Raw genomic sequence first — 12,124 nt, 5'->3', positions numbered from 1 at the left:
TTAAGGCGCGCGCTGGCCCGCCTTGGCCGCGCTGGGCAGGGCGCCGGTGACGCGCGGCTGTTGCCAGCCACCACGCGGCGCGCGAGCCCTGACGCCGGTGTCGGCCACTGAAACGGCGTTGCAGTTCATTCAGTCGCGCGACGGTGGCCTGACAACGTGTTTTCATGAAGCCCGATCTCTCAAACCGTGCAGCCAAATCGAAAACAGTCAACAACAAATTTGTAGCCCTGCGTACCAGCTCCATTTGTTCTTAAGGGATCATGCTCTAATTCGCAACCAAAATTGAGTTAGATCATCCCCAAGATTGGCTTGTCAGTCTGTCAATTCCAAAAGACTTAGAAAAAATTGTTAGTGTTGAAATTGTTGTTTTGCTGATTTTTGTGAGCCAAATTCAAACATGTTAGGAGCTAAACCAGTCAATGACCCAAAAATAAAAGTTGTTCCCTATACCAAATACTACAACTTTGCTTTAGTGACCACCTCCATGCAAGGTCTCTAGCACATAGTTCAAACTTGGTCAAACATATCACATTTAAAGGGTGGTATACCTTCAAACTGGGGCTTAATGACCTATTTGCCCCTACCCATGAATATCAAAGTTGTTCATAATGATACTCTAAACATGTTTAAGCTAATTGCAAGGTCACACAATCATTTCATGTATTAGTCACTCATAAGGCTATCCAGGTCAACACGTGATATTACTTAAGTGCTTGACCATGAAGGGTGACATTCATGAACACAGTTCCATTTGCTAACCTAAATGTTGCTAACATGTTTTTTTGACTCATATCAACCATTCACATGTATACACTCATAATCATATGCATATACATATGGAAACATGAAATAATAAGAAATGTTGCATATGTTTCAATTGAATGCTTTAAGTGAAATGCTTATATATGCATCCTTGATGATTATGCTCATGCTATGCAAGTCAAGTTATGCTAGGCTAACACCTAGGGTGTTACATAGGAGATCTGGTTCCTTGCTACTATCCGAAAGCAATCTTAGTTAGGTTGCTACCATTATTTTTCTTGACTGCGCATGTCTCTTCATCGTGTTAAAAAAAGAACCCGTGTTAGTCCATTTTTCTATGCTTCCTATTGCTCCGTATGTAGTTTGCGTCTTTGCGATCTCCATTGTGGCGGCGTTGTTTGTACCACTATGGTTCCCCATGATGATTTCACGTCATGTAAAAGCCATTACTGTTATGGACTGAGATTTGGGAAATGGATGCATTTCGATGATTCAAGAGGGCACGCATCAGGCCTTGCACTTTAAGTGCTCATACTTGCATTATTTCTCAAATTTGCAAATCTTCCCTGGCCGGCCGGTGTGCAGAAAGGTTCAGACTAACGTCGATCGATGGGCTCATGAAAATTACGAGGACCGATTTTGCTGGCGGAGGAAATAATGCGCCATGACAAAACAGAAGAAAAGAAGGCACCCACAAAAAGTGCATGAATGAATCAATTAGTAAAACTAAAAGATTGATCCCTCACGCTCGTGAGCAATGTTGCAACGCGATGAGGCTGGACCGCTGGAGCCTGGAGCTGCTTGTTAGTAAAATATTCTTTTCTTTGCGTGAGTGGTGGTTGTGTGGTCAGAGTGTTTTGCGTATTGAAAACACGATGCCAACAGAGGATGCAAACCAAGCCCCCATTTTGCGTACCAGATGGGTAGGTAGGCAAAAAAGGATCGTTTGTCTCCCCGACGCAAAAACACTCTAGCGAACGACGACGGTGAGGCGCGCCTGCACGTGGAAGCTCCGCGCGGGGAGCTTGCGTCCGCACCGTCGGTGGAGGTTGCCCCGCCGCCGAGGTTGGCCTGGATCTCTTGCGCTGCATCTCGGAGGTGGCCCACGCTGTCCGCCAGGTTCTCCAGGCAGTCGCGCACGGGGCCCGCCGCCGCCGCCGGCCGCGACCCAGACCCCTTCTTCGCGCCCTTCGCGCCGGCGCCGGATCCACCGCACAGGCGGCCCACATACGCGGACGCGGCGCGCGCCAACTCCCGCGGGCTCCGCGGCGGCGGGGAGCCCCCGTACGACGCCAGGCTCTGCTCGCACACCGATGGGTACTGCGTCGCGTGACCTGCGGATGAAGGCGCTGACCACCGGCGACGTGGCCGCGACGGCCAGGAACGCCGCTGCGGCGGCAGCGAGGAGCAAGCCTAGGCGAGCCATGATTGCTGAGCTGGTGCGGCTGTGCAGGGAGTGTGCAGTGCAGCGGGGCAAGCAGGCAGCTCACGGAGTCACAGTGGAGAGTGCTGGCTGCTTCACTTGAATGAATGATTGAATGGGTATCATGTTGGAGAATGCGAGATTTGGGTCCATGACCCTTACACTGAGGTGACCTATATTATTGAATGGGTATTGTGTTTGAGTTGTTTTTGTTGGAGACCGTCTTAGGCACTGGCTAAGCTTGTACTTATCTTTTGTCGTTAAAGCAATCCATCCATGTGAGCAATGGTGTCACATTTGAAAATCATTCTCCCGCGGTTGTTACCCCTAACCCCCCACATGGCATATCATATGGGCATATGGCCATACTCCTTTTCCGCCGGCCTGAGGCGGCTTTCTCCTCAGCTTCCTCTGCTCTGCCCTTCATGCCGCTCACCAGACACCCTCTCCGCTCTCTTCCTTGACCACGAGTACCAAGCACAGCCGATCCAGCCGCGCTTGGTGCCAGGCCATGGGCCATGGCGGCACGGCGCAGCCGCAGAGCAGCGGCGTAGAGCGCAGCGTCCACATGCCCGCTGATGGTGGTGGCGCCGGGCAAGGTGGGCAGGGCGAGGTAGCCACCCCGGAAAGGAGGCTGAATTGCTTCGTACGCTGCGTCGCGCTGATCGAAAGGCTGGGCAACGCCCTCGGCACCCTGGCCTTCACCTGGGCAACCGTCGTCCTGCTAGGTGGCTTCTCAACCAAGCTTCGTCACGGCAATGATTTTTGGTTCGCCACCACCATATTTTTCCTCGAAGCTTTCAGGTAAATAATACATATAGTTTTTTATAGTACATAGATGGGTTAAAATTAGCCGAGATGAAATAGGAACACAGTGCCACTACTGCAAACGTCAAATTTGCCGAGTGTTTTATGTTTGCCGAGTGTATTCTCTCGGGCACTCGTTTGCCGAGTGCTGCGCTAAAAACACTCGGAAAAAAAAACACTCGGTAAAGAGGGGGTTTGCCGAGTGTTAAAAAAACACTCGGCAAAGAGGGGTTTGCCGAGTGTTTTTATTTTTTGCACTCGGCAAACAAATAAAATCTTTTTTTCTGGAAAAGAAGGAGAATAAAAAAAATTAAAAAAAATTGCCGAGTGCCCAAATCTTGGACACTCGGCAAAGGACAAAAATCCTAATTAAGTCCCCCGCCCCTCCCCCCTTCTTAATTTTCCCGCGGGCGCCTCTCCCCTCCCTTCTTCCCTCGTCGGCGCCCCGGCCCTCCCCTCCCTTCTTCCCCTGCCGGCGGCCCGCCCCTCCCCCTCCCCCTTCTTCTTCCCCGGCGGGCATCCCTCCCCTCCCTCTTCTTCTTCCTCGGCGGGCGCCCCTCCCCTCCCTTCTTCCCCCGCCGGCGTGGAGGGCCAAGGCGAGCTCCAGGCCGACGGATCCACGACGGGTGGTCCTCGCGACGGCGGCTGGCATTGGATCCGGCGAGGAGGGCCAAGGGGAGCTCCACGGCGGCGGATCCGCGGCGGGTGGGCCTCGCGACGGTGGCATGCGTCGGATCCGGCTGCTAGGGCTTGGATCCGGCGACGATGGGGTTGCGGCGGCCGGCATGGATCCGAGGTAGGTCAGCTCTCCCCATCTCCCTCTCTTTTCCTCTCTTCATCTCCCTCACTCTCTTCATCTCCGAGGTAGGCATGCGTCGGATCCGGCTGCTGGGGCGCGGATCCGGCGGGGAGCAGCAGCGTGGAGGCGGCGAATCCGGTGGGGAGGTGCCCTCCGATGGCGGATCCGACAGGGAGGAGCGCGCCGGCGGGCAGCGTGGTGGTGGTGGTGGTGGTGGTGGTGGCCGGCGGCTGTGGTGGTGGTGGTGGTGGCGGCGGGGCGTGGTGGTGGCGGCGGCGGCTTTGGTGGTGGTGGTGGTGGTGACCAGCGGCTGTGGTGGTGGTAGTGGTGGTGGCGGTGGCGGCGTGGTGGTGCCGCCGGCGACTTGTTTTTTTCCCCCGAAAAATGTTTGCCGAGTGTTTTTTTTTGGACTTGGCATAGTCTTTGCCGAGTGCCCGACGTTTGACACTCGGCAAACAGCTCTTTGCCGTTAAAACATTTGCCGAGTGTTTTTTTTTTTGCTTTACGCTCGTGTATCCCGTAGTGTGCCATGGATCCTTTTATTATGTCTACTGCTAGCTGTCTGCTGCGACAATGTTCTAGTACGAAGAAGCCTACTACTACAGATAAATTTAAACCAAAGAGGAAATAAGCATGCATCATAGGAAATCAATACTACGTATTTTTAATGAGGTTTGCTTTACTGGTTGAGTAGCTTATCTTGGGGTCTGGTACCTCAGTTTGGTAATGAGTATTGAAAACATGAGCAGTAAAAAGTATTACCTTGTTCAGTAAGGTTATCTTTTTTTTTCCGAGTAGTTCAGTAAGGTTATCTGCATCTAATACAGTAACTGTTAACTGTTGGATAAACATCTAGACATATGTGTGTCCTCGCATTTGATTTCTGGATCATGCATGTTATGTTCGATTTGCCTTTTTATAACATCTATCTATCTATCTATCTATCTATCATGCGCAACTTTCAGGATGTTCAGTCGCAACAACAGAACAGATTATAAATTGTTCTTTGGCACTAGAGGTGCTTTCAGATCTCTTGGCTGGAATTGGTTGGTTCTTATAGTATATCTTAACGGTGTGGTGTCGTGCATCCCTTTGCTCGCACCAGTATTGTTCCTCCCGCTTCTGGGGATATTAGTTGCCATTGGCCAATTTGTGTGTCCAGGAGCTCCAAGCCTACTAGCACGCTTTCCACTGTGGTTGCGGCGTGCGATATCATTATGGAGCCCCGTGGTTGCAATCATCATACTGCTGGGGTCCTCTTTAAAGAATCAATATCAAGATCATTATTTCTATTTCAAACATTACCCGGTGGCCATATGTATAGCGTACGGGGTGCTGCTTGTGGTGGTGGTGCTAGTGACAGTTAGCAGGATGAGGTTCGCAGATATCATCAAGCTAGTGAACATTATTCTGGGCAGGAAACAAGAGTTCTGGCGTCGTGTTGTTCTAAACTTGTGCATGATTGGTGCAATTGTGATGGCGGCATTCTCTTTCTACAGTGATGATTGGTACGTGGCACTTGTAATGATCGCAGTCGAAGCATCAACCCTAGTGTTAGTTTCATTTGGCAACTTTCAGGTACCTGCAGCGGTGCTCCGACTGGTGCTCCCACTTATACGTTTTCAACACATATCAAAAGACTACAAAAACTATTGTAATAAGGAAGATGGTGCTACATCAAGCCCCGCACCATCACCGGCACCAAGTGGTGGTGCATGCGATCCTGATACGATAAACCTTGCACCATCTTTAAACATCTTCTATGGGATGGTACTTGGCCAAGGAGCACTGTATCTTGTGGCATGCGTGGTCGAGATCTTCTCATTCATCCCTCGAAGATTTCTCATCAACCGTGGGGGATTCAAAGGTCAGTGGGGAGTAGACTCTGTCAATTTGTACTACTCATATGCCTTGGAGAAATGCATGGAAAGTAATGTGCTTGCTCCAAATATCAGCCTTTGCAACTTTGCCATTAATTATCTAAACTCAGACTCAACCAAGAGGCAGCTCCATGGGATCCGGACTGCACACACCCTTCTACAGAGGGATCCAAGCAGGACACGGCTCCTTCTAAAGCTCAAAGCATCGACAGAGACGATGACCAGAGTAATGAGAATGCTGCACCGGACAGGGCGAGACAGAGGGGATGAAACCATTAGACTATTTTCAGCGAAGGTCATTGATCAGCTTGCCAAAAGCCTCCTAGCCGTCAACTGCCCTGGGATAGTTCAGAATGTGTCTCTACTTTTGGATTGCGGTAACCAACATAAAAGAGTAAACCCACTTCTGAACACAGATGAAGAAGAAGAGCAGCAGAATGATCTATTTGTAAATGCCACTTGTAACATAACAGAAAGGGGAGATGAAGTTCTGGACACTGGTAAACTGCTCGAAACACAAGAGCACTCAACCCAGCAAATTTGTAATAGTAACGAGCATAACTTCTGGATAGTCAGACGGTGGCGACAAGTTTCTGAATTCTGGTCAGTTCCACAGGAAGGACCATTGACAGAGCAGGATCTTCTCCCAGTAATTGGTATGTCCATTATTCAAAGCCTAGCTACTTATGATCAAAGCAACTATGTGGAGATCAGCAAAGCGGCCGACCTCATTCGAAAGATCACAAGATTCACAAGCTTTTGCAGAACTGACACCAACTATACTGACGCTGAAAAGAAGGTCCTAGTTCACTCATCATTGAAGGTATTCTACAGGCTCACAAGCATCGATGGGGAGATCGGCATAACACTGCGACACAAGATATCAAAACATCCCTTTCTCTTGAGAAATCTCTCAGAGGTCCTGGGAGACATCACAAGTAATTATGAGACGAGGAAGGTGGCGGCAGGAATTATTAGAAACCTTGCTATCGATACAAGCATGAGACTAGCAATTGGGCGTGTTCAAAGGATCATTACCAGATTGATGCATGCGTTTCTCACTCCAGACCAGCCCTCCAGTAGTGCAGGTGCAAGTTTTCCTCACTCCAGAGAAGCCCTAAGGAAGGTCGCAGGACAAGCATTAGCAATGTTGGCAATAGGCAATGTCGACAACTGCCTGACTATGCTAAGGCAAACAGGCTATTCATTCATTGCGGAACTCACAACCATGATCCATTTTGAAAGGTATAGATGTGTTGCAGCAAGTTTGTTGTGGAATGTGTGCATGCATGCTCGATGTGAGCTCAAAGAGACCGACTTGAAGCAACTATCTTACATCTCGCGGGTGGTGAGCAACTGAGCACTACTACTGCAAGCTACTATGTGTGAAATGTGCAAACTATGCAAAGGCTAAAACATGTTTTCATTTTCTAAAAAAAAACTAATACTCACTGTTGTAAATTATATTTCATTTTAGTTTTTATCATAAATCAAAATGTTTTAATTTGGTAAAGTTTATAGGAAAAATATATCAATGCCTAGGTTATCAAATTATTAGTTTCGTTAAACGCTTTAGGAAATATTCTTAATAGTGCATTTACTTAAATTTGTAGTTGTTAATATATCTTTTCTAAAAATTGATCAAAGTAGAGAAGTTTGACAAGAGAGACAAAACTGCAAAAAAAACTATAATTTAAAACGAGGGAGCAGATCTCAGATATCATAATCATTTACCATACAATTATATATTTAGCACTTGACTATAATTAGGTGCAGTATAACTGCAATATATCATATTATGATCTTTCATGTTGCTCTTTTGATGATATAGGTGCTGGAAAGAATACTCCGTGCAGAGGGTGAAGAACTAGAAATCTTCATTGGCCTTAGTTCACATATATATGAAGCCATCCCCGAGGAGTTCGCCCGAGATTTTGAGTATGGTCACATTAAGGTAACATTTGTGAAGCGGCTTGTCGACGCATTGAATGCGAACATGGAGCCCAATGCTGATTGCCCTGGGATCAGGAGAGTGATACTTGAACAAGCCATAAAGTTGATGGAGTATGACTCTAGTAATGTATATTGCTTCCATAATCTTCACATGATAGAGGTATTATCGACGGTTGAGGAGACCATCTCAGAGGCAGAGAACTACACCATCTTCATGGGTGATATTGGGCTAATGGAGGCAGGTGAACCTTTATCCTCGCTTGTGGAGAGGGCTAAACAGCTACTGGACGTCTGCTGAACATGACAATCATCAAAGATATATGCAACTCAATTTGTGGGTACGCAATGCATGTGCAAACTTAAGTTGCAAAGGTCTAGAGCTGTTACTGTGTTTCCCAGATATGAGGTATTTTAATATGTGCATTCATGTTGTTGTTTAAGTGGTGCTGCTAGTGAAATCATTGTTATGTGTAAGAAACTACAAGCATTCTGTTTACTTATGTGAAACCTAGTAATAAATAAGTCCATATAAAGCTAGTGAGTACAAATGATGTATATATATATAGCCAATTATTATCCTATGTATTACTCTATTGCTTTGTCCTACGGATCATCAGTTGTTTTTTGGGCTTACTTCGGTGCTGAACATTTGTTATAACATGAAGTATGTATTGAAAAAAAATATTATCGGTGTGTTTTCATGAAAAAACATGTCAACATCATGTTCACAGTTAACTCACCAATTATCTGACACATTCTGCTTAATCTCAAGGCGTTACGGAGGACAAAACGTTTGAATCAACTGCTTCATCCTTTCTAATGATATAAGCTAGGATTAGGAAATCTCAGGGATGTTTGGTTCCTAAGCCAGAATCCAGCATCCCTTTTCTATGGAAGGAGACACCCATCAGGGGCAACCACCTTCGTTTCGTCTAGGATGTTTAGTAGTACTCATCCGCTACAAATTATAAGTCATTTTTCTTTACATAATTTCTACTCCCCCCGTTCCAAATTATATGTCGCTTTGACTTTTTTGGTTCATCCATTTTGATATGCATCTAGACATATTATTATTATATCTAGATACATAGCAAAATAGATGTACCAAAAAAATTAAAGCGACTATAATTTAGAACGGAGGGAGTAGTTTTTATTTAGACATAGCATAAATAGTCCATAGCAAAAATTATCTAACTAGAAAAAACACCGACAAACAACTTACGATATGAAATGAATGGAGTAGTAAAGTATCAAATAATTTAAGGGCAGAAATATATAGAGTAGAAACAGTACATATTTGGTATTTTGGCTCTTCAATCTTTGTTACCCAAAATATCCAATACCACATCCGAATCTGTTAATGATCAACTAGCAGGGGAGGGGAATCGGAGAAAGGAAGCAGTGAATTGGGGAGCGTTCCTGCTAGTGTCCTCCTCAGCCGGCCAAGTTCACAAAATCCGATATGATGGGGATAGCATCCGTTTCCGTGTCCACTAGCGAGTAGCATCCAAGTGAGCAAAGTGACCCGTTGGCTACTTGCACGGTGGACGCAACCAGAACCATCACGTCGTACACGATTCTGATGGCCGGAGCCGCCACCATCGTCGTCGCCGCCCGCCGCCTTCCCTTTGTCTTTATATACAAAGAGGGACCAGGAAACGGCGACGGCCTTCTCGTGGGCCGTGTCGTCTGCAACGCGACGCGAGGAGCTAGCCAGTGCGAGCAGAGAGCAAGCGAGATGGCGGAAGAAGCCCGCACCAAGGCGTAGGAGACGGCAGTGGCGCCATGCCCCCCCGACTGCCGTGGACGGTGCGGCTCTAGATCTTCGGCCTCGTCACTGCCACCGACATCGCCCACGGCATGGTGAACCGCTTCGTGTTCTCGCTCGCCGACCGCCAGGCCTGCGCCAGCGCGTGCCCGGACAGGCTCGGCATCGTGTCCGCGGACATCGCCGTATACTTTTTCTCCTTCATCCGAGCAGCCCACTCCTCCTCTTACAGCAGCAGCTTGCCGCTGTCCGTCGTTGCTGTGGCCTGCTCCATGCGCTCATCCACTACCCGCAGACAGCCTATCACATCCTCAATGGTGAGGGTGGACAAGTTCAACATCATCTCTATAGAGAGAGCGATCTGGATGTACTTCACCGGCACAGAGTGGAGATACTTAGAGACCGCCTCTTCTTCATCGATGGTGACGCCGTGGCTCCTCAGCTTGCTGATGAGCGACTACAGGCGGAGGGAGAAGTCCTTCACCGACTCACCATCCTTGAACTTGAGGTTGGTGTACTCCTACTTCAACAGCTGGGCCGTCGCCTTATTTGTGCGGTCGGAGCCGACGCGTATCGCTGCAATGGCCTCCCATGTCTCCTTAGTAGAGTTCTTCACCCCTATGGCTCCCTGTACTCTGCTGGCATAGCATCGATGGGTGCGCGTGTTCTCGCCATCCAAGGCCGAGCCATCCGCCGCCATCCCCGTTCCCGTGGTGGTCTACTTCCACAGTGGTGGCTTCGCGCTGCTCTTCGTGGCGTCGGAGCCCTACGACGCCATGTACCGCCGGTTCTGCCGTGAGCTGGGCACCGTGGTCGTGTATGTGAACTACCGCCTCGCCCCCAAGCACCGGTACTCCACGGCCTACGATGACAGGACGGACGTGCTCTGGTTCCTCGTGAACAGCAGCCTCCCCGACGGCGAGCTCGCCGTACCGGTCGACCTCTCCCGCTGCTTCCTCACCATGGACAGCACCGGCGGCAACATCGTGCACCATGTGGCGTGCCACTAGACGGTCACGGGCATAGCCTCTGGCAACCCGGCAGCCGTCCGCATTGTAGGCATCATCCTACTACAACCCTACTTCGGCAGGGAGGAGCGCTCGGCGGCTGAGCTAAGGCTGGAGGGCGTGGCGCCGGTGGTGAACATGTGACGCTCCGACTGGTCGTGGAGGGCGTTCCTCCCCGAGGGCGCCACCCGGGACCACCCGGCCACGCACATGACGGTCGCGTAGCCCGAGCTCGGGGAGGCATTCCCATCGGCGCTAGTGGTGATCGGCGGGCTCGACCCGCTGTAGGACTGGCAGCGGCGGTACACCGAAATGCTATGGCGGGAAGGGAAGTATGTGCAGGTCGTGGAGTTCATCAAATCCATCCACGCATTCTACATCTTCCCCGAGTTCGCCGACGCCGGCAAGGTGGTGAAGCGGATCAAAGCGTTCATGGATGAGAACTATGTTGAGTTTGATTCCTTGTAATCGTGACAGACATGTATCAGCATGGTAGATGAATTAGTTAGTTTGTTGTTTAGACAAACATGTTTGTAATTATCGCGTAGAATCAGGGGCAGCGTGGAGACTGCACACGCTGCACTTTGACCGTGTCTAGGGAGGGCTGGCTCCACCACGGCGTGCACACCGTGCATGTCGCACGGGCGACCGCAAAAGATGGCGCACCGTGCAGCTGCACGTTGTAGCGGGAGTCTTGGATCAAGCCTAGTTTTAATACAAGCAAATGCATCAAGGAAAGCTACGCCATTCGCAGTGGAAACTGCTCTCTCTCTCTCTCTCTCTCTCTCTCTCACACATGTGCTCATTGTGTTCTCGCCATCGCGTTCATGGTGATCGCGCTACGGGCAACGCCGGGGCGTTGGTGAATTCATAGCATTGGTGATCTACCGGCCCTAACAATCTAGTATAGGAGCCGGTTGATGTTCTACGGTGGGTCCGTTAGCCCACCCCGAGAACCTCCAAAGAAGAAGTTCGTGATCCCACGCAGGGAGCCAGAGAAGAAGATGGGCGACGGCGCATCGGCGAGCACCATGCTCGGCGTTCGGGAGAGCTCATTGATGTGGCCGATGTTGGATCGGTCGAACTACACTGAGTGGGCGATGCTGATGTAGTGCAACCTGGAGGCGATGGAGATATGGCACGTCATCAATCCATGCACTAACGTCAAGAGATCCCAAGATCGGTAGGCAATGGGGGCGCTTCTACGTTCTGTCCCTAAGGAGATGTGGGCGATGCTGGGGCTGCAAGACCGTCAAGGAGGCCATGGTAGAACCGCCTAATCTAATGCGTCCTAGGAGTACTTGTCTTTCATTAGACACTAAGTACTCAAGAGATGACACTAAACTACGTAGTTCTGTCGAGCACACCCCAAAGGAGAACTCAAAAATCCACATTTTTCCATCAGGATCATAAATAAGAGAATACAGCTTACAACATTCTTAAGTCATTTCTTACATCACTTTATTACAGTAACAGAATATTACCTCAATTGATTATAACAGCGGAATATAATAATATTATCAGAGTTATAGAGGAACTAAAGATTAATTTAATGACATGGTGGAGCATTAACATAGTGGACATTTTTATACAAGAGATGCTAGCAGATTTTACATCTTTTCTTATAAAAACCTTTAGTAAAGGTTATAAATAAACACTATGGTCATAGCATGAAAAGAATCCTCTCTGAGCCTACCAGAAGGTTTCCACACACAAGAGTCAGCT

General features: G+C 48.9%; 1 protein-coding gene and 2 pseudogenes across 1 annotated transcript; 2 read left to right on the top strand and 1 right to left on the bottom strand.

Annotated features, from left to right (window-relative positions):
* Positions 1–701: 701 nt before the first annotated feature.
* Positions 702–2,188, bottom strand: LOC136549189 (21 kDa protein-like; annotated as a pseudogene).
* Positions 2,189–2,658: 470 nt separating this feature from the next.
* LOC136549188 (uncharacterized) lies at positions 2,659–8,068 on the top strand. The gene is made up of 3 exons (XM_066540456.1): positions 2,659–2,989; positions 4,757–7,019; positions 7,503–8,068. The coding sequence occupies exons 1-3, from the start codon at positions 2,697–2,699 to the stop codon at positions 7,920–7,922; spliced, it is 2,976 nt and encodes a 991-aa protein (XP_066396553.1). The 5' UTR covers positions 2,659–2,696; the 3' UTR covers positions 7,923–8,068.
* A 1,416-nt stretch (positions 8,069–9,484) lies between these two features.
* LOC136549187 (probable carboxylesterase 18) lies at positions 9,485–11,108 on the top strand (annotated as a pseudogene).
* Positions 11,109–12,124: the final 1,016 nt, after the last annotated feature.

This window comes from Miscanthus floridulus, chromosome 4, assembly GCF_019320115.1.
Source record: "Miscanthus floridulus cultivar M001 chromosome 4, ASM1932011v1, whole genome shotgun sequence".
Classification (NCBI taxonomy): domain Eukaryota; kingdom Viridiplantae; phylum Streptophyta; class Magnoliopsida; order Poales; family Poaceae; genus Miscanthus; species Miscanthus floridulus.
The sequence above is the reverse complement of the archived record's forward strand: the minus strand, read 5'-3'. Positions and strand labels throughout refer to the sequence as shown.

Coding starts and splice junctions, on each gene's coding strand:
- LOC136549188 (XM_066540456.1), top strand. CDS start 2,697: ATGGGCCATGGCGGCACGGCGCAGCCGCAGAGCAGCGGCGTAGAGCGC. Junction 2,990..4,756: donor TTTTTCCTCGAAGCTTTCAG/GTAAATAATACA, acceptor CGCAACTTTCAG/GATGTTCAGTCGCAACAACA. Junction 7,020..7,502: donor TATCTTACATCTCGCGGGTG/GTGAGCAACTGA, acceptor TTGATGATATAG/GTGCTGGAAAGAATACTCCG.